Below are 25431 nucleotides of genomic sequence, written 5' to 3' on the forward strand. Positions count from 1 at the left end.
GCATGTTCTCCCAGTGCATGCGTGGGTTTTCTCCGGGTACTCCGGTTTCCTCCCACATTCCAAAAACATGCTAGGTTAATTAGCCACTCCAAATTGTCCATAGGTATGAATGTGAGTGTGAATGGTTGTTTGTCTATATGTGCCCTGTGATTGGCTGGCCACCAGTCGGGGGTATACCCCGCCTCTCGCCCGAAGACAGCTGGGATAGGCTCCAGCACCCCTGTGACCTTGATGAGGATAAGCGGTAGAAAATGAATGAATGAATATTACATTTTAGGGCTGCACGGTGGTCGAGTGGTTAGCACACAGGCCTCACAGCTAAGAGACCCGTGTTCAATTCCACTCTCGGACATCTCTGTGTGGAGTTTGCATGTTCTCCCCGTGCATGCGTGGGTTTTCTCCGGGTACTCCGGTTTCCCCCCACATTCCAAAAACATGCTAGGTTAATTAGCCACTCCAAATTGTCCATAGCTATGAATGTGAGTGTGAATGGTTGTTTGCATACTGACCTCTGAAAACCTCTCTCCTATTCCAGTGTGTATTATTAGTGTATTTTGTGTGTTCTGTGTATATATAGGTATAATTTAGGTTTAATTTGCAACATAATAATAAAACAAAATAATACATAATAACAAAATAACCCGAAGACCACCTGTAGAACTTTAAAACAGAGTACTTCCTTTGCACCTCCTATTGTACCGTTGAAGACAGTCAAGGTTAAAATAAATCCAGACTGTTTGGATATGGCACTAAAGGCAGACCAGATGAGCATTTAACCCACGTGACCCGTCTTTAATTCAACTTCACCGTGACCCAGCAAAATAACGGAAGTCCTGCTGTACTTGGGGACTCTCGTTTCCTTCACAGCACAGCGGTTACTTTATTGGACAGCCGCACACTCAGCAGTCCTGAGGTCTATAAAAGCACTTTATCATTCCTTGGGGAGGAGGTTTGAGCAAACAGAAAGTGACGCTCCATTTTTGGAGGAATAAATAAAAAAATAAATAAGGGAAAGGAAGAAACGACATTTGTCTGACACAGTTAAGTGAAAGTGGTCGATTGTCCCGGCAGGGGCACGACTTTGGTGATGCTGGATTGCTCTTGATTGAATCCAAAAGCTCCTTGAAGAATTCCAGGATATTTCCAAGAATTTGAAGAAAGTGGATAAAAATGACACAAACAATTAGCGCCTAACGCTCAAAGTTACGAGTGCGCCTGAACGCCTCAAAGTGCGTGGCTACAGGAAGCAAGAAGAAGAAAGTGCTGAAAGTTGTTCCTTGCTCCGTGTGCATCATATCAACAAATAAGTAAGTCCGAATGATTACGTTGTGTTTTATCTTGAACATTTCATTTATATTGGTGTTCCAATTAATCTCTGCATGATCAAAAGGGTCAAAACTAGCTAACTGTTGTCAGTATTGCACTTGTAAATCACATCAAATACGCCCAAAATCACTTGTTGCTTATACATCAGTAAGATAATGTTACAAAATGTTCTACTTCTAACAGATATCAATGTTAAACAAACCTTTGGACAGATACCGCTTTATCTTGTTTATCTGTATTTCTGTTAAGCACATATATTATATAGACTGGATTTGATGCGGAGGTCTCACGTTTCAAGATGGCGCCGCCCTAGTGCAAGCTAGCTACACAGCTCCGTGTCACCTGCAGGGTTTTTAGTGTTTAATTGTGCTTTATTCATTACTTCCTTATTGTTTTGTGCCATATCGACCACTTAAGCAGGTGTGCATCTTATTACCTTAGTAGCTTGCCGCTTGCTCCATTGTTGACACTCAGGAGCAGCTGTTAGCAGCTGTTAGCATCCCGTCGCTACGTCCAATGATCAGATATCCCTGCAGAAATATGGAGGTGGAGAGGCTGCATAGCGGGAGTGAACATCGAAAAAAGACTGTATTAAGGTCTTCAAGGACAGCATCAACCATGTTGGAAGCGCTAACGGCGCTAACGGCGCTAACGGCGCTAACGGCGCTAATGCCGCTAACCCTTAGATGCATAAGTGAGTCAAAAATAACCCGTTCAGGTTGTTTTCTTGAAATATCTTCGTAATGAAATTTTTTTATCATTTCATATTCCAGGTACGCCTCTCGCCCAAAGACAGCTGGGATAGGCTCCAGCACCCCCGGCGACCCTCGTGAGGGAGAGCGATAGAAAATGAATGAATATTCCAGGTATTCCTCAAAAAACATGTTTTTGATATCATGCTGTTCACATTTTAACTTATATTTTATACATTTTAAGAAATTTTTGTTTTTGTGTTACTACCCCAACCTTTGATAAGTGGGTCAAAAATGACCCGGTCAGGTTGTTTTCTTGAAATATCTTTGTAATGAAATTTTTTTATCATTTCATATTCCAGGTATTCCTCAAAAATCATATTTTTGATATCATGCCATTCACATTTTTAATTTACCTTTATGCAACACACAATGGATCCTCACATTTTCTATTGTTGTACGGGGTCATTTTCTTTTTCAAAGATGTAAAAAAGTGAAAAATGAAGATGTTTCTAACATGAAATCATTCTTGTGTGGTCCTAAATATAATACTAAATATCATACAAGTGATTATTCCTAACCAAAATGGCAAAATTGGCATAAAAACGCATTGATAATGTTGAGTGTAGGGTCCAGTCACTCGTGCATCTAAGGCTTAAAGATGATATATAAAGATATAGTCAAATATGTTGGATTATTCGTAGTCCTGAGCCCATCAAGCCCCTGTTCATGATGTGTTTACAGCACAATATGTCTTAGACTGCACAGCGTCTCGTATTGATCACGTGATTGATTGCTGTTGGGTTTTGTTGAGTGCCTCCCTTACAGATGTAATGTCTGTGCATGCACATCCCCAGTCAGTAAACATTAGCAATGTAAATACAGTCAATCATCACAAACTTGGATTATTTTACAGATTTGGCTTTTCTCTTTTTGTATTTCACTATTTGACACACATTTAAAGCATAGAAGCCTTTCTGCAGCACATAAGTGAACCAGAAGCCTCACAATCATGGGGGACAGGGGGGGTTGGCGAAACAAAGCCCTGGAGGGTAGAGTGTTTGGAGGTGATAAAAAAAAGAAGCATAGGTGATGATACAGAGAGAGGGCAGTCAGAGGCCGCTGATCGCTCTCTCAGTGCAACCACACCCGCTTGCTCGGCAGACAATTACAGTAATTAGAGGAACGTCTACAGCGGCTGGAAGATTAAATGCTCAATTTGCTGGCAGCTAAGATAGCTCATGTTGTCTTCACACGGAGAAGTAAATGTTTAAGATGGAACACTGGCATGAATAATATTGAACCATACAATCCATACATTCATTTTCTACACCGCTTATCCTCATTGGGTTTGCGGGCATGCTGGAGCCTATCCCAGCTGTCTTCCAACGAGAGGCGGGGTACACCCTGGACTGGTGGCCAGCCAATCACAGGGCACATATAGACAAACAACCATTCACACTCACATTCATACCTATGGACAATTTGGAGTCGCCAATTAACCTAGCATGTTTTTGGAATGTGGGAGGAAACTGGAGTACCCGGAATCGAACTCTGGTCTCCTAGCTGTGTGGCCTGCACGCTAACCACTCATCCGCCAAAACCCAAAAAGTGAAAAAAGACCCCCAATCCCAAGCTTTTTTTTCATTAATTTTCTACCGCTTATCCTCACAAGGGTCGCGGCGGTGATGGAGCCTATCCCAGCTGTCTTCGGGCAAGAGGCGGCGTCCACCCTGGACTGGTGGCCAGCCAATCACAGGGCACATATAGACAAACAACCATTCACACTCACATTCATACCTATGGACAATTTGGAGTGGCTAATTAACCTAGCATGTTTTTGGAATGTGGGAAGAAACTGGAGTACCCGGAATCGAACTCGGGTCTCCTAGCTGTGTGGCCTGCATGCTAACCACTCATCCGCCAAAACCCAAAAAGTGAAAAAAGACCCCCAATCCCAAGCTTTTTTTTCATTCATTTTCTACCGCTTATCCTCACGAGGGTCGCGGGGGTGCTGGAGCCTATCCCAGCTGTCTTGGGGCGAGAGGCGGGGTTCACCCTGGACTGGTGGCCAGCCAATCACAGGGCACATATATATACAAACAACCATTCACACTCACATTCATACCTATGGACAATTTGCAGTAGCCAATTAACCTAGCCTGAGTACCCGGAATCGAACTGCGGTCTCCTAGCTGTGTGGCCTGCATGCTACCCACTCATCGGCTAACCACTCATCTGCCAAAACCCAAAAAGTGAAAAAAGACCCCAAATCCCAAGCTTTTCATTCATTCATTTTCTACCGCTTATCCTCATGAGGGTCGCGGGGGTGCTGGAGCCTATCCCAGCTGTCTTCGGGCAAGAGGCGGGGTACACCCTGGACTGGTGGCCAGCCAATCACAGGGCACATATAGACAAACAACCATTCACACTCACATTCATACCTATTGACAATTTGGAGTGGCTAATTAACCTAGCATGTTTTTGGAACGTGGGAGGAAACTGGAGTACCCGGAATCAAACTCAGGTCTCCTAGCTGTGTGGCCTGCATGCTAACCACTCAACTGCTAACCACTCATCCGCCAAAACCCAAAAAGTGAAAAAAGACCCCCAATCCCAGCTTTTTTTTCATTCATTTTCTACCGCTTATCCTCACAAGGGTCGCGGGGGTGCTGGAGCCTATCCCAGCTGTCTTCGGTCGAGAGGCGGCGTCCACCCTGGACTGGTGGCCAGCCAATCACAGGGCACATATAGACAAACAACCATTCACACTCACATTCATACCTATGGACAATTTGGAGTCGCCAATTAACCTAGCATGTTTTTGGAATGTGGGAGGAAACTGGAGTACCCGGAATCGAACTCTGGTCTCCTAGCTGTGTGGCCTGCACGCTAACCACTCATCCGCCAAAACCCAAAAAGTGAAAAAAGACCCCCAATCCCAAGCTTTTTTTTCATTAATTTTCTACCGCTTATCCTCACAAGGGTCGCGGCGGTGATGGAGCCTATCCCAGCTGTCTTCGGGCAAGAGGCAGGGTACACCCTGGACTGGTGGCCAGCCAATCACAGGGCACATATATACAAACAACCATTCACACTCACATTCATACCTATGGACAATTTGGAGTGGCTAATTAACCTAGCATGTTTTTGGAATGTGGGAGGAAACCGGAGTACCCGGAGAAAACCCAAGTACTTCAAGTGCCTTCAAGTACCCCCGTGGGGGCTGGTACCCCCATTTGATAACCAGTGACATTATTCGCTATGGGGAAAATGTATTTTAAATATGAACAAAGTCCATATGTGCAGAATTCGATGGTGGCTAAGGGCTAACACTTGTCAGGATGGATAGTCCTGATTTAATGGGCACACATGAATAGAATGGAGAGAATGGTAATGTTGCAAAAACATGACATTAAATTCTCCTGTGTGCAATGTAGAGTATAGGTTACATGTGAGGACAAAACCTCCGAGGGTGTCCTCGGGTCCTGGACTTACTGATGAGTGTATTGTCACGTTAATAAGAGCCTCCCCCTCATTTAGTGTAATAGAGAAGACAGGTGACTGTCAGCTTGCGCCTCTTCTGAGGGCCTAACGGTGACATGAGGGCTCTTTACTGTAATGAGAGCGCTCGCCTCCCAGTGTCTCCCCAGTTGGGTAATGTTGAGACCGCAAAGCTTTCCGCTTTAATGGCCGAGGATTAGATGAACTTAAGCTAAATGTTACATAAGTTTGCCTCCCTCGTGACTCCTACATTGACACTACTAAGTTCTCTTTCCAGGAAAGGTTAGTAAAAGTTCCACATTTTCGAAAACATTTATTCATTCATTTTCTACCGCTTTTCCTCACGAGGGTCGCGGGGGGTGCTGGAGCCTATCCCAGCTGTCTTCGGGCGTAAGGCTGGGTACACCCTGGACTGGTCGCCAGCCAATCACAGGGCACATATAGACAAACAACCATTCACACTCACATTCATACCTATGGACAATTTGGAGTGGCTAATTAACCTAGCATGTTTTTGGAATGTGGGAGGAAACCGGAGTACCCGGAGAAAACCCACGGGGAGAACATGCAAACTCCACACAGAGATGCCCGAGGGTGGGATTGAACCCTGGTCTCCTAGCTGTGAGGTCTGCGCGCTAACCCCTAGACCACCGTGCCGCCCTTTTCGAAAACAATATTTAAAAAAAAGTAATTCATTCATTCATTTTCTACTGCTTATCCTCACAATGGTCGTGGGGGTGCTGGAGCCTATCCCAGCTGTCTGCGGGCAAGAAGCGGGGTACACTCTGGACTGGTCGCCAGCCAATCACAGGGCACATATAGACAAACAACCATTCACACTCACATTCATACCTATGGACAATTTGGAGTGGCTAATTAACCTAGCATGTTTTTGAAATAAATGAAAACTGAATATTTTGGAACTCCAAGGAAATACAGCTGGAATAGGTGCACCTTCTGGAAGATCTAGAAAGTTTTCTGTGCGGGTTATTGTGTGTAGCTGCTCTATAGGAGTCCACAACTTGGTACAAACACTTCTCGAAGAAGCTGGTCGACATGAACCCGTCAGAGATCGGGAAAACGCTGACATCAGTGTCAGCATCCTAGACGGCCTTGAGAGGTGAATCTGAAAGACAACCACTTTACCAGAAAAGAAGAAAAGTAAAGGACGCCCATAACAATCAATCGGGATCAGGTTTAAGGTTCAAGCCCCCTTTAAAAAGTCCATAAACAGACTTCACAAATACTTTAATTATTGGACAAAAATTCCCCCAGACACTTCCATGTTCAGTGCTCCATTACTCTATCTTATGTAACACACAACAAAGGTGTTTTGTTGTACTATGGTGAGTTTCATCCTCACCGCGTAGTTCCCACATAAAGATGGCTGACTTTTAATAATTTCACACAGCCTCACAGTCTACTTCTCACTTCTCTGTCCACACGCCCACACTGAGAGCTGTTAGAGAGGGACGACTTTTTTTTTTTTTTTTATAGCAGAGTGAGATGTCACAGGGTCAGTCACCTCACCACACACACACACACACACACAGTCTTATCCCTTCCAGCATTTCAGTGACAAGGTCAGGGGAGCGTCATCCTTGTAAACAGAAGGCATGATCCCCCTTGGAATGCCGGAATCGTGGAGAGAATTGACCAGTAGTAAATAGAATTTACTACTAAATGCGGAATCTTGTAGTAACCGAAATGTTGTCATCCACTTCTCTATTTTGAAGATTGTTTTCTATAACTTTCATAACTATGAAAATCTTCCATTTTTTAATATTGAATCTTACTTTGTATGCTAACCGAGGTTCCACTGTATTGTATTGTATTGTATTTTATGCCAGTGGAACACAAATGTGTCACAGCCGTGTATCACAGTATCTGCAGTATCTTAGAATTGCTGGTCTGTGGTTATGATCTAGATCAGGGGTGGGCAAACTACGGCCCGCGGGCCAAATGCGGCTCACCAAGCGTTTGAATCCGGCCCGCCAGTTACTTTCAGAGTATTTCAGCTTTTAACATACAAACTGGCAACATGACATTCAAGTCGGATGTCAGTAAAAAAAAAAAAAAACAACAAAACTGTAAAATTAAATTTGGTAGTTTGATGCTGAAAAAAGGGAAATGAGAACTGATAGTATGACACTAAATTAGACTAATAATTCAAGACGGACTGTTAGAATTCTAAGCGTAAAATAGTGTTTGTGTTAAAAATATGTTCTTTTGTTAACTCAGCCCACGAGTCAAAAGGTTTGCCCACGTCTGATCTAGGTCTTAGCCATCAACGGTAACCCTTCAGTGGCGTTATCACAAAAAAACAGAGTTATTAAAACTAAACTTAAATTGAAATAAAGCTACTAAATTTGAAATAAAGCTCATGCTAGTGACAAAACGCCAGTGCTGTACATCACCTCCAGTTGGTGATCCCTCGAAAAAAACCACACATGGTCCTGTCATGTCCTCTTTACGCCAGCTCTCATGTGAGCAGGACAGCTTCTCATCCCGGTCTTATGAATGACTTTCTAACTGCTTTCTTCAAAAAAAGCCTCAAGCTGAAGCCAAAAGTGGCGTCCCACCATATGCTAGCACATAACTTCCATATGCCCCACTGGTTAATTCATGTTGCCAAGGCCCTTAGCTTCATTTTGTAGTATCTGTCACTGCAGCTTGACATTTAAGTCATGTGATCGTGTTTAGTAATAAAGACCGTTTTTCCGGCTTTATAGATGAGTGCACAAATAAATTGCTGTCACGTTGGAGAAGGAATGGGAGACGCCACCGGGGCGGCGGAAAAAGGGTCAGCCGCTGGTAAATTTGGGGTAGAATTAGGACTTCACTGGGCTCCGCACAGTGGGATCGACAGATGGAAGACGGGCTCCCTGGGATTGGAACCTGCTACAAATAGCTGTGCACACACTCAAACATGAAAAAAAAAGTTCCAACACCCACACCAACAAAGCTGCAAAACAACTACACAGTTTGCTTCAAACAATACAAATTTCAAATTGGTAAATATGCCCGAGCAAAAGTAAAGACGCGTAATGCTGCTCACAGTTTGCTATCTAGTTCATGTTCAAGTCCGTGGTTGCTATCCAAGCCCCAATGCAGATGCAATGAAAGGAAAACTTGCAGTGTCTCGGCCGTTCACGGCAACAATTAGATTGATTTCGATTTCAGGAGGAGTAGCAGAATCCAGGATCAGAATTTAAATTTTGCCAACAATCAGTGTAAAAGCAACCACCCCAGATGGGACTCGAACCCACAATCCCTGGCTTAGGAGGCCAGTGCCTTATCCATTAGGCCACTGGGGCTTTCAGGAAAACTGTTTTTGGTTCATCGACTGTTGCCCGTTATTTTGACAATATTGGCTGTGTGTTGAGTCATTTTAAATATTATATTATTAATATGGGCGGCACGGTGGTCTAGGGGTTAGCGCGCAGACCTCACAGCTAGGAGACCAGGGTTCAATCCCACCCTCGGGCATCTCTGTGTGGAGTTTGCATGTTCTTCCCGTTCATGCGTGGGTTTTCTCCGGGTACTCCGGTTTCCTCCCACATTCCAAAAACATGCTAGGTTAATTAGCCACTCCAAATTGTCCATAGGTATGAATGTGAGTGTGAATGGTTGTTTGTCTATATGTGCCCTGTGATTGGCTGGCGACCAGTCTAGGGTGTACCCCGCCTTACGCCCGAAGACAGCTGGGATAGGCTCCAGCACCCCTGCGACCCTCGTGAGGAAAAAGCGGTAGAAAATGAATGAATGAATGAATATTATTAATATAAGTTATTTCCAAGTAACTTCACAATATACATTTTACATGTCGTCATATACCATGAACACTTTGTCAAAGTGTGCTGTATCATTTTCGGTAGAAGGTCAGGTCAGGCTTAGGAGAAAGAAATATGGCTGCCGGGACACCGGATCTTGGGCCAACTCACGTTATCACCTGCAGGGTATCATTGGAATAGCACGCCGTGTAGGTGAAGACATGTTGAACCATCGACTTTCACCTTCCAGCCCCCCCGCATTGCTCCAAAGAAGCACACATTAGGTAATGAAATTCTCGCTGAGCCATATTGCTATGTTGTATTCTAAAACTCCCAAATGATATTGTAGCATTCTACTTTATTGAAGAAGTGTAAGGTGCTGAAATATGTTTTTCTGTGAGCTAGCGAATCCTTTCAGAAAGTTGATAATGTACAATGTCACACTCTAGCATGAGACTTGAGGAAGCGGGGAAGGATGCAAAACACTCGGAGCAAACTAAATGGCGGTCCGGTAGAAGCGAGAGTGCTTGATGTCAAATATGTCAATCATCTGGATACATATTAAATATCATATTACCAGGACAAAAAAGAGAATGGAGGATACAGCCTAGGCTGCAACGACTATTCGATTAATTTGAGTACCTCGAGAAAAAAAAGAGGTAGACTATATAATATGATAATACGATAATGATAATATGATAATATATATACAGTAAACCTCGGATATATCGGACTCGGATATATCGGAAATTCGCTCACAACGGACAGATAAAAAAGAACCGATTTTTCTGTAATGCATTTCCAATAAAAATTCATTGCATATATCGGATTTTTTATAACGGATTTCGCCTATTTCGGACAAAATCTCCAGTCCCGTTCCAATGCATTTCCATGAAATTTCCCTCGCATATATCGGATGACTATATATTTTACACGTAACAGTCCACCTGGTATTATTGTATCTGTAAAATTGTCATGCAATCTGCTATTATTATTTATTATTTTATATTTATATTTAAATATTTTAAAAATAATAAAATATTATAATAATTAAAATAAAATTAAAATAATAATTATTATATTATTATTATGTAAAATATGCAAATATAACAATATTATTATATATAATTAATATAATAATTAGCATTAATATAATAAATATAATAATCATAATAGTTATAATAATAATATAATAATTATTATTTTTATTTTTATTATTATTATGTGCTTGTGTCTCTTTTTTCAGGAGCACTTTGTAAACAACAGACCATGTCAAACAACGAAATTGATACAACCATCAAAAGGTTGGCTCAGGCCATGATGCCAGGTTGTATGTTGAGTTTAAATTAAATACTTTGGAAAGATTGGGCGGGCCGTATTCAAACACTTGGCGGGCCGGATGTGGCCCCCGGGCCGTAGTTTGCCCACCCCTGCTATAACCCTTTCATAACGTACAGTGTATCTTAATGAAGACTATTCAATTCAGTTCCACACAAAATCACAATTGATACGCTGAACCGGTGCCTCTCTTTGACCAGCACCCCCCCACCCCCACCCCCACCCCCGCGTCCTCTATATTGCTCTGAAAATAGCCAAAATGTGTTATACCTGTAGCCATGGCAGCCACAGTGATTCCCACTTCGCCGTCTCAATGGGTGGCAAACCCGTCATTTAGACGCAGACATGCAAAGGATATGTGAGCTGTGACACCGTTCCATCCCAACGCCAGCATGGATGTGCCAAACCCTTCTGATCTGCTGCTGACGGTGCGGCGCCGCGCCATCCGCAGCAGGACGCAAAAAAAAGAGCGTGTACAATACCTGTTGCCGACACAGGCCGAGAGGCGCTTTCAAGCAACTCTTTGAGCTCCCATTAGTCTGTGTCCTCAGCCAAAAAACACAATGGCCGGGTGATGATCACACACAGGCGATTGCAAATCACTCTTCTCAAGTCTGAAATCAGAGTGTGCAAAAAAAGTGAGAGAAGGGGACTGAAATGTGAGGGTTTCCAACCCTGATGAATCATTAGTGATAAAGCTGAGGCTGAGCCGCCATGGCTGTATTTAGAAACCTTCTGTAATCGTACTTTGGTTCACTATTTGGCCGATGACTCCAAAAATGTTACACTTTTAAGATGGTAACTGTACCAATCCCTGGCTGAAGAGCAAGTATATTGACCCCCACGGACTGGTTATGTGCCCTCTATGTGTCCTTGAAGCACGCTAATTTGTCCTGTCTCTTCGCCAAGAAGCCTGGTGAGAAAGACAACGTTTAATCATTCATTCATTTTCTACCGCTTTTCCTCACGAGGGTCGCGGGGGTGCTGGAGCCTATCCCAGCTGTTTTCGGGCGAGAGGCGGGGTACACCCTGGACTGGTCGCCAGCCAATCACAGGGCGCATATAGACAAACAACCATTCACACTCACATTCATACCTATGGACAATTTGGAGTGGCTAATTAACCTAGCATGTTTTTGGAATGTGGGAGGAAACCGGAGTACCCGGAGAAAACCCACGCATGCACGGGGAGAACATGCAAACTCCACACAGAGATGGCCGAGGGTGGGGATTGAACCCTAGTCTCCTAGCTGTGAGGTCTGCGCGCTAACCACTAGACCGCCGTGCCGCCCCACGTTGAATAATAATAATAATAATTCAGAAATGAAAGAAAGACAATATAACACAGGGCTGCATTGTGCACGAGTGGTTAGCGCGCAGGCCTCACAGCTAGGAGACCCGAGTTCAATTCCACCCTCGGCCATCTCTGTGTGGAGTTTGCATGTTCTTCTCTGGGTTCTCCGGTTTCCTCCCACTCCAAATTGTCCATAGGTATGAATGTGAGTGTGAATGGTTGTTTGTCTATATGTGCCCTGTGATTGGCTGGCCACCAGTCCAGGGTGTACGCCGCCTCTCGCCCAAAGTCAACTGGGATAGGCTCCAGCATACCTCCTAATGAGGATAAGCAGCAATGAATGGACGAATTGATTTGCCCCATAGCAAATAATGTCACTGGTTCTCAAATGGGGGTACCAGCCCCCATGGGTGTACTTGAAGGCACTTGAAGTACTTGGGTTTTCTCCAGGTACTCCGGTTTCCTCCCACATTCCAAAAACATGCTAGGTTAATTAGCCACTCCAAATTGTCAATAGGTATGAATGTGAGTGTGAATGGTTGTTTGTCTATATGTGCCCTGTGATTGGCTGGCCACCAGTCCAGGGTGGACCCCGCCTCTCACCCGAAGTCAGCTGGGATAGGGTGGAATTGAACCCCGATCTCCTAGCTGGGAGGTCTGCGCGCTAACCACACGACCGCTGTGCAGCCCGAGCAATTTATTTAGCATTATATAAATTAATTAAATTAATTAAATTATTTATTATTATTATTACATTATTTATTAAAATTAAATTTAATTAAAATTAATAAAATCAAATAAATAAAATAAATTATAAAAGGAGAAAAATAGATGGATGGATTTACAAAATGCCACGTTTTGTATTCATTCATTCATTCATTCATTCATTTTGTACCACTTGTCCTCAAGAGGGTGCTGGAGCCTATCCCAGCTGTCTTCGGGCGAGAGGCGGGGTACACCCTGGACTGGTCGCTGGACTGGTCTCAAGACTCGGGTCTCGTAGCTGTGAGGTCTGCGCGCTAACCACTCGACCACCGTGCAGCCCATAATGTTAACACAAAAGAAGTTTTTGCTATAGTTTTAAAATGTTTGCGTTACCCAAAAATACGGTAACCGGGACATACACTAACTGAGGTTCCACTGTAGGAAAAAGGAAATGAATGTATCAATGAATGTAATAAAAGCGCTTACTGAATATGGAAAGGAGGATTTATATTTCAATTAGTTTTTTATGGGAATGGGAAGCTTTTCATCCTGGATTGACCATAAGAGCCTCAACCGGTCTGAGACTCACCTCCATCCTCCAACGTTATTCCTTCAGCTATATGCATAGCACACACAACTATAACGAGCTAAAAATGTAAACAATGGACTAATGCCGCATATGACAGGTGCATCACTCAGAGAGCGAGGGAGCGAGCGAGATATCGAGAGAGAGAGAGAGAGAGTCTCTTGTGAATAAGCTCTTTTCCACCAAGGTGTGATAACAGGACTTAACTCTTGAGTAGAAGAAGCAGAGCAGATGGGCCCAGCAAAGTCTGCGCTCTTCATTTAATGTGGGAAGTCTTCGCACCTCCATCACGTCTCTTCTATTTACTTTGAATCCACGCGTGTGCCAACCACAACGCCGGGATCGGCAGCCCCTTTTTGTGAATGATGCATCAGGTTGCCATCAACTGGTAGTGCCATGGCAGAGGAAGGGGTCTGATAGAGAGAGGAAGAGGGAGGCTGCAAATGGCAGCTTCTGTGACACTTTTGCAAGGGAGGGGAAAGAGCGAGCGAGAGAGGGGAGAGAGAGAGAGAGAGAGAGAGGGGGAGAGAGAGCAGCAGTCCAACTAGATCAGATTGCAAAGATTGATAGAGAGAGGTGTTCACTTAATAAGCACTGAGGGACAATCTTATGGGAACTGTGAGGGACTGACTTCATGTCAGTGAAGACGACTGGAAGGATTTGATTGAGAAGAGAACACAAAACACGGATGTAAAAGTCAGATTATTATTTTTTTGGGACACATTTTTTTATCGGACCGTGAAGAAGCCCTGCCTGGAAGGATGAAGAAATGTAAAGGGAGTCTTATGATACCCAGGAAGATGTGGCGATTTACTTGGGTGTTAGACTAAAACAAGACGGAAGAGCTGCTGCGATAAGAGCTGAGAATGCCTCAGTTTGGCTGACATGGACGCCAGGTGAGAAGAGAACACCTTTTTAGTCCTGGTGTGCAACCTAGGAGAGGACAGGTAGAAATAAAAGGTAAGAGAACTGGCAACCTAAAGCCTGATCTGTACAGATGTGGCAACATATTATTCATTCATTCATTCATTTTCTACCGCTTATCCTCACGAGGGTCACGGTGGTGCTGGAGCCTATCCCAGCTGTCTGGGTACACCCTGCACTGGTGGCCAGCCAATCGCAGGGCACATATAGACAAACAACCATTCACACTCACATTCATACCTATGGACAATTTGGAGTGGCTAATTAACCTAGCATGTTTTTGGAATGTGGGAGGAAACCGGAGTACCCGGAGAAAACCCACGCATGCACGGGGAGAACATGCAAACTCCACACAAGAGATGGCCGAGAGTGGAATTGAACCCTGGTCTCCCAGCTGGGAGGTCTGCACGCTAACCACACGACCGCCGTGCAGCCCAAACTTCTTTTAGTTAAGTGTTTTTAAAAATTGTATAATTTATTTTGCATTATATAAATTAATAAAATAAAAACAATTAATTAAATTATTTATTAAAATTAAATTTAATTAAAATTAATAAATAAATAAAATAAATAAAATAAATAAAATAAATAAAATAAATAAAATAAATAAAATAAATAAAATAAATTATAAGAGGAGAAAAATAGATGGATGGATGGACAAAATGCCACGTTTTGTATTCATTCATTTTTGCGAGGATTGTGGGGGTGCTGGAGCCTATCCCAGCTGTCTTCGGGTGAGAGGCGGCTTACACCCTGGACTGGTCGCAAGACTCGGGTCTCCTAGTTGTGAGGTCTGCATGCTAACCGCTAACGCTAACGTGTAACACAAAATAAGTTTTTTGTTTGTAATCTTTTAATCCATCCATTTTCTATACCGCTTATCCTCAATAGGGTTGCAGGTACGCTGGAGCCTATCCCAGCTGTCTTCGGGCGAGAGGCGGGGTCCACCCTGGACTGGTGGCCAGCCAATCACAGGGCACATATAGACAAACAACCATTCACACTCACATTCATACCTATGGACAATTTGGAGTGGCTAATTAACCTAGCATGTTTTTGGAATGTGGAAGGAAAACGGAGTACCCGGAGAAAAACCATGCATACAAACTCCACACAGAGATTGCCGAGAGTGGAATTGAACCCTGGTCCCCTAACTCTAACCACTCGTGCGCCGTGCAGCCTGTAACCATAAACAGTGAAAATTTAAAGGTACAGTAGATGCTACAGGTGCATCTTCTTTGTATAGAATTTAAGCGCTGCTGCACCAAGATGGGGTTCCTGGCTTTTAAATGAACACTTCTCACAAGCACCTCTCATCGCAGCCACCTGAGTTGAAACCGCAGGCACACAAATTGCTTGGAAATGCATTTACAGTACAAGCGGAACAGTCGCAGTTGACCAAAGGCCCCACAAAGCGGACCGCATCCCCGCGTGTCCAAGTGGTATTGCTTTCTATACGACGATACTTGAGAAAAGGAAAATCCAAATGACACCAGACCCGAGGCTCTTCCTCCAACAATGGCCTTCGGGGAGGCGGGTTAGACTTGGTATCGTGGCGCAGCTCAGTTTCCCGCATGCTTGCTTCGTCTCCACGTGAAGCGGCGTCTCCCTCTCATTGTGCCTCTAATCCCCGCCATTATTTTTGCACATCCAATTATACATTCTGTTGGTCCTAATCAGCGGCCTCGGCTCCCTTTGCAGAGGCCCCTCTTGAACCCCCTTGAGAAGATGAACAGCAGAGAACCATGAATCAATCACACATGATGTACTCTCCATAATAAATCCTAGAGAGTTTTCACAGGACGCTTCAATAGGTACGCTCTATTGAGGATTTCTGACTGTAAAAGTAAAAATGTTTAATATATATATAAAAACTGTATAACTGTCAAGTGCATTTACACTGTATAATGGTGTCGATTTCCATACTATTAGTATACAATTATTATAATGTATTTTAAATGATATATATTTACTGTGGATAATGTCACATCTTATTTGCAGTATTATTACATATACCTCATTTTAATCTCACTCACTCACTCATATGTTTATACTGTCTGCTTATACTGCTCATACTGTTCATTATTTAAATTTAGTTTAGCTGTTGTAAATTGATTATTTATTACTTTCCGCTCCGAGGGTCCGAGAGGACTGAAATTTCATAAGTATAATATCATAATTTCATAAGCTCCTAAGTCAGGTTGAAAAAATTCAGTCTTGTATAAAAAGCTACAAACCTTAATCCATATAATAATATACATTCATTCATTCATTTTCTACCGCTTTTTCCTCATGAGGGTCGCGGGGGTGCTGGAGCCTATCCCAGCTGTCTTCGGACAAGAGGCGGGGTAGACTCTGGACTGGTGGCCAGCCAATCACAGGGCACATATAGACAAACAACCATTCACACTCACATTCATACCTACGGACAATTTGGAGTGGCTAATTAACCTAGCATGTTTTTGGAATGTGGGAGGAAACCGGAGTACCTGGAGGGGCCTGGAGGGGTACTTTCTTTTTAGAGTTGGGACACCATGGAAAGATTCCAGTCAGATAATCATTTAATCCATCAACCATTCACACTCACATTCATACCTATGGACAATTAATTTGGAGTGGCTAATTAACCTAGCATGTTTTTGGAATGTGGGAGGAAACGGGAGTACTCGGAGAAAACCCACGCATGCACGGAGAGAACATGCAAACTCCGAGAGTGGAATTGAACCCTGGTCTCCTCGCTGTGAGGTCTGCGCGCTAACCACTCTAATAATATACAGTTGTCTGAAATTGTGAAGAACGGTTATTTAATGGTAACGATCTGGCTAACTTTTCTAATGGGATGTCAGCATATTCAACAAACTCCAATGCCTGTGCTTGTGATTAAGGAAGATGTAGTCACCCATGCAATTCTAACTACATGTGTTCGATATTTTTATGACACTCTTGTTTTGTTTATGCAAATACGGGGCAAACGGTGCTCTTATTTTTTTGTGTATTCACGGGTAAAACAACGTACGTTCAAAAATAAATAATAATTATCGTATTTTTGCACTCAGAACATCCACGTCATCACCGGGCACTGTAAAAACTGTAAAACATAACGTGGTGAACATAGATTCATCGAGCCGCAAGTCGCACACACACAAGCTAACCCTTGCTAGCTTCCACTTAAAATATTTTTTTTGTTATCCTTTCTAATAAGAAACTTTTATTAACGTTAAAAAAACCATCCAAAAGAGTCTATGCCTCATCAACCCCCAACCTCACCGTACCTTTCTAGATACTATCATTGGCAAGATATCACATATCATAATATTGTATTGCAAGTTGTATTGTATTCCCTACTCGTATCGGACACCCTCTTACATAACCTCTCATAGTAACAGTTTGAAGTCCTTACAAACAGCGGCTGCAATTAAAGGAGTACTTATCTAATGATATCAAGGACTCCAGGAGGGTTTTTACTTTCATTCAGGCAACACACTGGACACCCGACACGACATGACTATGAGATACTGTTCACAGCGGAGGGCTGCTCACTTTATACATTAAGATGTCCGACACTAAGCTCCGCCTGCAAAATGGTCTCGAATTATATAACATGTTGCGTTGTCATGGCCACAGACATTGAGCGTGTTCCACGCGCGAATAAAAGTTACTATGGTAAAGTACCCGATACTTGGATATGCAACCCCTCGCTCTTGGATGAGGTAATCCGACTCTACATTCAGGGAACTTCACCGATAGTCCGGTGCCGTGCATCTGGGATTTGGGAGTGCACATGAGTGATCCGTCAGGTCTTCAGGGCCCAAATCAGGCAAAGCGGCTGTGGCCAGGCGATAAAAGCGGGCTGCGCCCAGAGGGGGCGACGGTCCAGCTCCCGCGGGGAAAAGCCTTTAACCTGCGGCTAAAAATGTGGCTACTCATTCCGATACGGAGCAGAGTTCTGTTCAAATACTCAAACTTAGGTTCCACCATCATTCATTCATTCATTAATTTTCTACCGCCTGGACTGGTGGCCAGCCAATCACAGGGCACATATAGACAAACAACCATTCACACTCACATTCATACCTATGGACAATTTGGAGTCGCTAATTAACCTAGCATGTTTTTGGAATGTGGGAGGAAACCGGAATACCTGTGTGTGGGGGCACTTTCTTTTTAGAGTTGGGACACCATGGAAAGATTCCGGTCAGATAATCATTTAATCCATCCATTTTCTATACCGCTTATCCTCACTAGGGTTGCAGGTATGCTGGAGCCTATCCCAGCTGTCTTCGGGTGAGAGGCGGGGTACACCCTGGACTGGTGGCCAGCCAATCACAGGGCACATATAGACAAACAACCATTCACACTCACATTCATACCTATGGACAATTTGGAGTGGCTAATTAACCTAGCATGTTTTGGGAATGTGGGAGGAAACCGGAGTACCTGGAGGGGGGGTACTTTCTTTTTATAGTTGGGACACCATGGAAAGATTCCGGTCAGATAATCATTTAATCCATCCATTTTCTATTCTGCTTATCCTCAAAAGGGTCGCAGGGGGTGCTGGAGCCTATCCCAGCTGTCGGGGTACACCCTGGACTGGTGGCCAGCCAATCCCAGGGCACATATAGACAAACAACCATTCACACTCACATTCATACCTATGGACAATTTGGAGTGGCTAATTAACCTAGCATGTTTTTAGAATGCAAGCATGCAAACTCCACACAGTGATGATCGAGGATGGAATCGAACTCGGGTCTCCTAGCTGTGTGGCCTGCGAGATAACCACTCGGCCACCGTACAGCTACCATATATCATATTGACCCAAATATAAAACGTAGGATGACCAAACCTCTGTCCTGTTTTTACGTCCTATTTATTTTAGACAGTGATGAAAATGTCCAACTGGGATAGACTCCAGCATCCCCCGCAATGAATGAATGAATGGTTTTTGCCTTACCAAAACTGTTCTTGAAAAAGGGGTTGTGTTATATCTTATATCTGCATGAATACCGGAAATGTAAACAAGTACTGTATGTGATTAAGGGGCACGGCACATCGGGAGGAAATATACTGCATCTTCATCTTCATCTTCAAATGATTAATATGACAAAATGCACCAAAAGGGGGTCAAACAGAGTCCCACTCCCTTCCATGCCCGCATGCAGCATCTGGTACAGTGCATCTATGCAATAAGTGGCACACATAGAATCCCGTGGGGACTTAGTGTAAGCGCATACAGACGTGCAGGAAAAGTAGTCCTCTGAAAAGGACAATAGATAGTTTGATAGTCTCAAAAGAACAGAGGGGGGGGGGCTTGTCTGCCGGATGCGTCATGTCTGCATGGCACCCCGGGCTGATGACGCTATAAATACGAGCAAGACAAACTAACAATTTATAGACTTTGCATTCACTTCTGGCATAAGAAATGACAGCCTGTCACATTTTGTAAAAGCCTAGCATCGGTTGCTAACATCTGGTGGTTGGATGGAGTAGCTCCATTCCAGTTCCATACAGAAGGACTCAAAGGGATAATTGTTTTTTTTATGCAGGGAAAGAGAGTTATGTTGAGGAGAAGTAAATGATTTTAGTTTTATTTTATATTTTGAAGGTTAACAAGACGTGGTTACTTGATATTGATAGATAGACTCCCTTTATTGTCATTGCACAAAAACACAGTAGTGAAATTGCCAACGAAATGTCGTTGCCTGGCTCCCATATAATAACAGACACAAAAGAAGATAAGTATTAATAAATAATAATAATAATAATAATAATGTGAAGAATAAATAGACACCAAATATGAACAACATAATGTAAAGTGCAGCGTGAACAGTAAATTGCCCAAATAATTTAAATAATTTAAATAAATAATAATAATGTAAGTAAAGGTAGAGGGGCTTATTTGGCATTGAGCAGGGGAAGTAGCTGACAATGTTAAGTAGGAATAACATACCTATAAGATATGCCTTTATTCGTCCCTCAGTGGGGAAATTTGTAAATTATGTAAATTATAATTTGTAAATTACTATATGCAAGACCGTCACACTTCCTTAGTCATCTGATTTCTCAATGGTACACTGAAACTACTGTTCTCTTTTCTTCACAGGGACCGGACTCAAGCTCAAGACTCCCTCCCTACTCCCTGTCGATGGCTCTCTCAAACGCAACCCCCCCTTGTGACTAAGCCTTGAGGAACCCTCCATCACACACTGGGACTCCAGGCCAGCCCCTCGGCTTCTGATCCTGCCACCCAAGGTGTCGGGACCATGAGCGTGGGAAGGATCAACCGCTACAGCATCGTATCGTCCGAGGAAGAGGGCCTCCGCCTCACGACCATGCACGGCATGAACGGCTTCGGCAATGGCAAGATCCACACACGCCGCAAGTGTCGGAACCGTTTTGTCAAAAAGAACGGTCAGTGCAACGTGCAGTTTGCCAACATGGACGACAAGTCGCAGCGCTACATTGCGGACATTTTCACCACATGCGTCGACATTCGCTGGCGGTGGATGCTGGTGGTCTTCACTCTCGTCTTTGTGGTCTCCTGGCTCGCCTTTGGTTTGGCCTTTTGGGTCATCGCTTTGCTGCACGGGGATCTGGATAACCCGGCAGGAGATGACAACTTCACCCCGTGTGTCCTTCAGGTGAACGGATTCGTGGCTGCCTTTCTCTTCTCCATTGAAACGCAGTCTACAATCGGTTATGGCTACCGTTGCGTCACCGAGGAGTGCCCGGTGGCGGTCTTCATGGTGGTGTTCCAGTCCATAGTGGGCTGCATCATTGACTGCTTCATGATCGGTGCCATCATGGCCAAGATGGCGAGGCCTAAAAAGCGAGCGCAAACGCTCTTGTTCAGCCACAATGCTGTCATTGCGATGCGGGACGGCAAACTGTGTCTCATGTGGAGGGTGGGGAACCTTCGCAAGAGCCACATTGTGGAGGCCCACGTCAGGGCGCAGCTCATCAAGCCTCGGATCACAGATGAAGGGGAGTACATTCCTCTGGACCAAATAGACATCAATGTGGGCTTTGACAAAGGCCTGGACCGGATTTTTCTGGTTTCGCCCATTACGATTCTCCATGAGATAGACGTGGAGAGCCCGCTTTTTGGGATCAGCAAACATGACCTAGAAACTGCCGACTTTGAGATCGTCGTCATCTTGGAAGGGATGGTGGAAGCAACGGCCATGACCACGCAGGCTCGGAGCTCCTACTTGGCCTCCGAGATCCTTTGGGGCCACAGATTTGAGCCTGTCTTATTTGAGGAGAAGAATCTTTACAAAGTGGATTACTCACACTTTCACAAAACCTACGAGGTCCCGTCCACGCCCAGATGCAGTGCCAAGGACATGGTGGAGAACAAATTCCTTGTACCCACTTCCAACACGTTCTGCTACGAAAACGAGCTAGCTTTCCTCAATCGGGAAGACGAGGACGAGGATGATGTCGGCGGCGGCGGTGGTAGGGCGCTGGCAAATCTCAGTCCAGACCGGAACAGCCGGCATGAGTTTGAACGCTTACAGGCCACCAGGACTCTGGATCAGAGGTCTTATCGGAGAGAGTCTGAAATATGACGTCTTAAAAACTGAAAACGCAGAACAAAGTGCCATATAGGAGAAGCTGACTCGTGCGGCCGGATATGAAAAGTTTAGTTTTCCACGTGCTCACTTTGAATGAAACGAGTTATAATAACACACCACAAATTGTGTAAATACATTTCTTAATCATGGCGTACTTCGAGTGCACTCACAGTTTTGTGAAAAGTAGAACGCACTTTGTCAACTTCTTCTTGTTATTGCGTAATTTGCTGGACGGGGGAGTTCAGTGACACATTGAAAATTCAAACGCAGCGAGCCGCGATAAAACACCTGATCACGAGCCACTGAGAAGAACACAATTAGATATTTATTCGGGTTAAGTTGTAATTCCCCAAAATCAACGCTACTTGTACTGTTAAGGGAAAAAAAAACACAGTGACTCAAATGCAACACATCGAGGTAAATATTCATTCATTCATTCATTTTCTACCGCTTTTTCCTCACGAGGGTCGCGGGGGGTGCTGGAGCCTATCCCAGCTGTCTTCGGGCGTGAGGCGGGGTACACCCTGGACTGGTGGCCAGCCAATCACAGGGCACATATAGACAAACAACCATTCACACTCACATTCATACCTATGGACAATTTGGAGTGGCTAATTAACCTAGCATGTTTTTGGAATGTGGGAGGAAACCGGAGAAAACCCGGAGCCTATCCCAGCTGTCTTCAGGCGAGAGGCGGGGTACACCCTGGACTGGTGGCCAGCCAATCACAGGGCACATATAGACAAACAACCATTCACACTCACATTCATACCTATGGACAATTTGGAGTGGCTAATTAACCTAGCATGTTTTTGGAATGTGGGAGGAAACCGGAGTACCCGGAGAAAACCCACGCATGCACGGGGAGAACATGCAAACTCCACACAGAGATGCCCGAGGGTGGAATTGAACCCTGGTCTCCTAGCTGTGAGGTCTGTGCGCAAACCCCTAGACCACCGTGCCGCCGAGGTAAATATACTGTATCAAAAAAAAGTGAGAAAACCCTTAAGTGACGATACTAAACTTAATCCTGTTGTCGGCTATTTAGGCAATAATCATTTTCACTGAATAATACTTCTATACAAACTGCACACGACTACTTTAAAGTATTTTCACATTCATTTCTATAGTATTATCACTTGAGAAGATACCGTAACATAGATTTTGCTGAAATGTGAGGGGATGTATGAGAGGTGGTACACTCTGGACTGGTCGCCAGCCAATCACAGGGCACATATAGACAAACAACCATTCACACTCACATTCATACATATGGAAAATTAACTAATTAACCTAGCATGTTTTTTTTTTGGAATGTGGGAGGAAACCGGAACTCCACACAGACTCCACACAGAGATGGCCGAGGTGTGGAATTGAACCCCCGGTTTCCTAGCTGTGAGGTCTGAACGCGCTAACCACACGACCACCGTGCAGCCAACCATCGTTATATTATACATTAATATTAGCGGTGTCACGAGATCTCTAACGAGACTAAAACATGACAAGATTTCTCATCCTTGTGGCCTTGGACAAAAATGAAGTGGATAATCGAAGTGGTGTATATTATTATTATATTGCAATATATATTCATATATTGCCAGGAAGAGGATTGGTTTCAGCACATCGGTATGTTGGTTCTGAAGAACAACGGCATGAACGGGGTTCTTTTGCCAGTCATACTGAGGAGGGGCCGGTAGCATACGTACACAGTGCAGAAGAGTGTAGAAATTAAACGAGGATTGCAATATATTGTCATATTTTTAATATTTTTACTGGTCTCGTAGACTGACTCTCTCGTGACACCTCTAATTGTTGCATATTATAACTTCCCACAGAACAAAATAGAGTGGATTGAGAGTGGGCATTTTTAAAGGAGCACCTTAACATGTTTGTTGTATTTAAGCAAAACCCTTATAGGACTATGTCAAACAAAATACCACAAATGAGTTTTTTTTTCACCAATTATACTAAAATATCTATGCATATCATTAATAATGTCAGGGGTGAATAAGAGATCACATTTAAAATATTTTTACAATTTAATAACTTTAACTACATTTAGTAAATAATAAATTTTGTATTGCACATAAACTAGAATATTACTGATGAAAAATCATTTTTAAAAAATACTACACAGTACACACAGTATCAACAGACGGCATCTTCAAGGGGTTCAATTATGGTCATTTTTCTGCCCTTTGTATTGACTCCTATAGAGCAGCTGCACGTAATAACCAGCACAGGAAGCTTTCTAGTTCTTCCAGAATCTGCACCTATTCAGCTGTATTTCTTTGGATTTTGTGCTTCCCGCCTCAAAAACAATGATTATTAACATTTACTATTATCAAGCACACAAAACGAAATAATAAATACTCATCGGTAAAAGGGTATTCTGTCACAAAATTAATTATTGATGGTTCCATGCAGTAGGAGTGTGTGTATATGAAGGGAAACTTGAAGTGAAAGCTCAGGAAAGGACCGTGAAATGCTTGCAATGTTGGTCACCAAGTCTGCATTTTTTATCCGTTGTCACTTTGAACCTCCTTCATTTGTTATTTTTCCTAAATATGAACTACGATATGAAGCTCATTGCCTTCTGGGAAGGATTTGTATGTTTGATGTTTCCCTGCATCACACGGTTATTTGTGGTTTAAAAATAAGGTGAAGCGCCTTCACAAATTGTCCTGCATAATTGAATCATTTCATATGATATTATGTCACATTTTCTTTTTGCTGTCATGCACCTGAGCCCTTAAGAATAAATACGCATTTTTCTATATATATTATGAAGAAATCTATAGTGTAATGGCATACTGACATTATAGAACTGGCTGAATACAGCAGCTTATTTTTATACAACATTGTTTTTGATAGAATTATCAGAATTAAAAAAAATTAATCACTATGGAGAGGATGGTTTAATTTTCATTTTAGCACCTATTTTAAGAAGTATTTCTCTTAAAGGGATGATTTGAAAAATCCTTTGACCTCTGTAGAAGTCTTCCTAAGTCCAGTAAATCGACTACTGGGCTTCTGATTTCCATTCAATCATCTAAGTCATTCAAATAAAACTAAGTCAAACAAATCATGTTTTGATTCTTTTTTTTTGATGCATCACCATGAAGACTGTTTTTAAATGAGACTCACGTCCATCCATCCCATCTGTTTTCTATGCCGCTTATCATCATTAGAGTCACAGGGGTATGCTGGAGCCTATCCCAGCTGACTTTCAGCGAGGGGCGGGGTACACCCTCGACTGGTCGACAGCCAATCGCAGGGCAGATTCATGTCCATATATCCATTTTCGATACAATTTATCCTCATTAGGATCACAAGGGTATGCTGGAACCTATCCTAGCTGGCTTCCGGTGAGAGGCGGGGTGCACCCTGGACTGATCACCAGCCAATCGCAGGGCAGATTCATGTCCATCTATCCATTTTCGATACCGTTTATCCTCATTAGGGTCACAAGGGTATGCTGGAACCTATCCCAGCTGACTTTCAGCGAGGGGCAGAGTACACCCTGGACTGGTCGCCAGCCAATTGCAGGTTAGAGTCATGTCCATCCATCCATTTTCTATAACGCTTATACTGATTAGGGTCATAAGGGTATGCTGGAACCTATCCCAGCTGGCTTCCGGTGAGAGGCGGGGTACACCCTGGACTGGTTGGTGGCCAATCGCAGGTTAGATTCATATCCATCCATCCATTT

At 43.5% G+C, this 25431-nt stretch overlaps 1 protein-coding gene and 1 non-coding gene across 7 annotated transcripts; one reads left to right on the forward strand and one right to left on the reverse strand.

Annotated features, from left to right (window-relative positions):
* The first annotated feature begins 1004 nt into the window (after positions 1 to 1004).
* On the forward strand, positions 1005 to 24788 carry kcnj12a (potassium inwardly rectifying channel subfamily J member 12a). 6 transcript variants are annotated; one of them, XM_058062422.1, is made up of 4 exons: positions 1005 to 1307; positions 1801 to 2020; positions 2100 to 2192; positions 20246 to 24788. In XM_058062422.1, the coding sequence occupies exon 4, from the start codon at positions 20406 to 20408 to the stop codon at positions 21711 to 21713; it is 1308 nt and encodes a 435-aa protein (XP_057918405.1). In that variant the 5' UTR covers positions 1005 to 1307; positions 1801 to 2020; positions 2100 to 2192; positions 20246 to 20405; the 3' UTR covers positions 21714 to 24788. The 6 variants fall into 6 exon arrangements, with proteins under 6 accessions (XP_057918405.1, XP_057918407.1, XP_057918406.1 ...); XM_058062423.1 differs by having other exon boundaries at positions 1286 to 1307; positions 1863 to 2020; XM_058062424.1 differs by lacking the exon at positions 1801 to 2020.
* trnar-ccu (transfer RNA arginine (anticodon CCU)) lies at positions 8767 to 8839 on the reverse strand. Its single transcript has one exon. It is a non-coding gene; the product is annotated as a tRNA-Arg (tRNA).
* Positions 24789 to 25431: the final 643 nt, after the last annotated feature.

The sequence above is a fragment of the Doryrhamphus excisus genome, chromosome 22 (genome assembly GCF_030265055.1).
Source record: "Doryrhamphus excisus isolate RoL2022-K1 chromosome 22, RoL_Dexc_1.0, whole genome shotgun sequence".
Classification (NCBI taxonomy): Eukaryota; Metazoa; Chordata; class Actinopteri; order Syngnathiformes; family Syngnathidae; genus Doryrhamphus; species Doryrhamphus excisus.